This window comes from Contarinia nasturtii, unplaced genomic scaffold, assembly GCF_009176525.2.
Source record: "Contarinia nasturtii isolate CC-2019 unplaced genomic scaffold, AAFC_CNas_1.1 Cnas_scaffold_5078, whole genome shotgun sequence".
Classification (NCBI taxonomy): domain Eukaryota; kingdom Metazoa; phylum Arthropoda; class Insecta; order Diptera; family Cecidomyiidae; genus Contarinia; species Contarinia nasturtii.
The window spans coordinates 1-2,645 of NW_022202356.1; the positions used below are offsets into that span (position 1 = coordinate 1).

The 2,645-nt window shown below is 34.1% G+C and overlaps 1 protein-coding gene across 1 annotated transcript; it reads left to right on the plus strand.

Moving 5' to 3' along the window:
- The first annotated feature begins 300 nt into the window (after nucleotides 1-300).
- LOC116351268 (probable cytochrome P450 6d5) lies at nucleotides 301-2,293 on the plus strand. The gene is made up of 3 exons (XM_031783348.1): nucleotides 301-1,391; nucleotides 1,459-1,629; nucleotides 1,699-2,293. The coding sequence occupies exons 1-3, from the start codon at nucleotides 425-427 to the stop codon at nucleotides 2,121-2,123; spliced, it is 1,563 nt and encodes a 520-aa protein (XP_031639208.1). The 5' UTR covers nucleotides 301-424; the 3' UTR covers nucleotides 2,124-2,293.
- Nucleotides 2,294-2,645: the final 352 nt, after the last annotated feature.

Consider the following 2,645-nt stretch of genomic DNA (forward strand, 5'->3'; position numbering starts at 1 on the left):
TATCGTTTGAAATCTTACTTATTCGATAATATCGATTTTATCTTGAAATATTCATGCTTGAGAAAAGTGAGAGACTCCCCTAGTTTTTGAGTGTTTATTTCAATAGTTTGACATTTCATTATATAAAGATCATTATCGATAATGATGACTTGCGTTTCATGAGAGTGTTAGTGAGTCAAGAATGACTGGCAAGTTTTACACATAAAATATAACGTAGCTACCGTAAGCCATAAAGTAATAAATTACACACAAATACAGTAAAAAATTTATCTATGAAAAAATCGGAATATGAACATAAAAAAACTGTTTTTTGGAGATTATATTCATTGTGTCATATAAATAATTCGACAATAAAGGCTTCGGTTCAGTTGTTGATAAGATTTTGGAATGAATAGATCGTGAATTTGTGAAAACATTGTAAAAAATGGCATTAATAAGTGGAAGTTGGAAACTGGACATTTTAACAATTTTGCTGGGTGTGATTACTTTAATTTATTTATTTTTCAAAAGAAAGTATTCATATTGGCAACGAAAGGGATTTAATTCAAATCCAGATATTACCTTCCCATTCGGAAATTTCAAACGGACATTTTTGCAAAAGGAACATTTTGTGGAGTCAATTGATAGAATATATCACGCCACAACGGAACCATTTATTGGAATTTACACAGTGTTTCGTCCGACACTTATGATACGCGATCCTGAACTAATTAGAACGATTTTAATCAAAGATTTCAATCACTTCACTGACCGCGGAATTCATTGTGATGAAGAAAATGATCCATTATCAGCAAACTTGCTAGCATTACCAGGTCAAAAATGGAAACATATGCGAAGCAAACTGACACCAGCATTCTCGTCGGGAAAATTGAAGGCGATGTTTTCTACTCTACTCGATTGTGGTTCAACTTTACAAAATTATTTGGGAAAATTAGCCGAGAATGGTGAAATGTTGGATGTTAGAGAAATATCGGCCTCGCATTCAACAAATGTGATCGCGTCGGTTGCTTTTGGCATCGATGTGGATTGCATCAATGATCCAGATAATAAATTTCGTGTTTGTGGTCGACAAATCTTTGACACTGGCCATTCAAATTCAATTCGCACTCTACTTGGATTTATAGCTCCTCAAATATTAAAATTGTTTCGACTGAAATTCATATCACCCGAAGTGCAATCGTTCATAACATCGATGGTTAAACAGAATCTAGAGTATCGTGAAAAGAATCATATCAGTCGCAAAGACTTCTTTCAGCTGCTCATTCAGTTGCGAAATTCCGGCACAGTGCAGCTAGATGACGAATGGAAAACGATGACGAAGGCTGATGAAAATCAAAAATCACTGACTCTGAATGAAATGTCCGCCCAGACATACTTATTCTTTGCCGCAGGTAGAAATTGAAGGTGAATTTATTTTACAACAGTTACTATAATTATTCAGGGTTAATTCTAATTCAGGGTTCGAAACATCCTCATCAACACTATCATTCTGTATGTACGAATTGGCAAAGAATCCGGAAATCCAAGAAAAAGTACACGAAGAAATCGATCGAGTCTTAGCTCAGCATGGAGGGAAGGTGACTTATGATTCGGTTACAGAGATGAAGTATTTGGAAAACTGTATTGATGGTATGATATGAACGATATTTCGCATTTTCTAAAATTGGTTAAACGATTATTTTCACATTTTCGTTGCAGAAACATTACGAAAATTTATTGTTGCTGTGATGTTGACTCGAACATGTGTGAAAACATACAAAATACCCGGAACAGATAAAATCATTGAGAAAGGTGTTGAAGTGATGCTTCCGATATTCTCACTACATCGAGATGAGAAATACTATGAAAATCCAAATAAATTCGATCCGGATCGATTCAATGAAGAGAATTCAGCGGGAAAAAATTATTTGAATCGACCCTACTATCCGTTTGGGGATGGTCCCCGAAATTGCATTGGCATGAGACTCGGGAAAATGCAAGTTAAAGTCGGTCTAATCATGATGTTGCAGAAATACAAATTCGAATTGGAGGACCGACTCAAAAATGAAGAACTAAGAATAGATCCCACATCTTTTCTGCTCTCTCCTTTTGGTGGTATAAAGCTTCATGTATCTGAAAAGTAGTATATGAGTAGATTAGAAATAAAAGTAATAATAGCCCAACTCTTGTTCTCAGTATGTTCTTGATGAGAAACCACTTTTTGAGTAGTCCTACTTGGTCCTACTACTAATGATTTTTGGCAATTCTATTTTTGGTCTCTTTTAGCAAATATACTTTATTTTTTGTGAATTCAGTACAAAAACTTATTTTATTTTTTAGCACTATGTTACATATGAAATTTGATATTGTTTGGCTTATTTATTCAAATGATTTTATTTCAATAAAAATGCCTATGGTGAAAACTAATAAAATATGTAAAAAAAATCCAACAAGAAGACAAACAAGAGATTTTAATAGTATTGGTGCTACAAAAATAAACGAACAGCGCACGAAGCTTTCACAATACAATAAATATCACAACAAACACACATCGCTAGTCAGTATTGAATGGACGCTGACAGTGATGCAACACGTTTTTAATCAAAGTGGACTTGAAAGAAAGTAGGTGTAGTTCAACGAAGTGAGAATGTCGTCAATATTGATCG

Coding starts and splice junctions, on each gene's coding strand:
- LOC116351268 (XM_031783348.1), top strand. CDS start 425: ATGGCATTAATAAGTGGAAGTTGGAAACTGGACATTTTAACAATTTTG. Junction 1,392..1,458: donor ATACTTATTCTTTGCCGCAG/GTAGAAATTGAA, acceptor ATTCTAATTCAG/GGTTCGAAACATCCTCATCA. Junction 1,630..1,698: donor TTTGGAAAACTGTATTGATG/GTATGATATGAA, acceptor TTTTCGTTGCAG/AAACATTACGAAAATTTATT.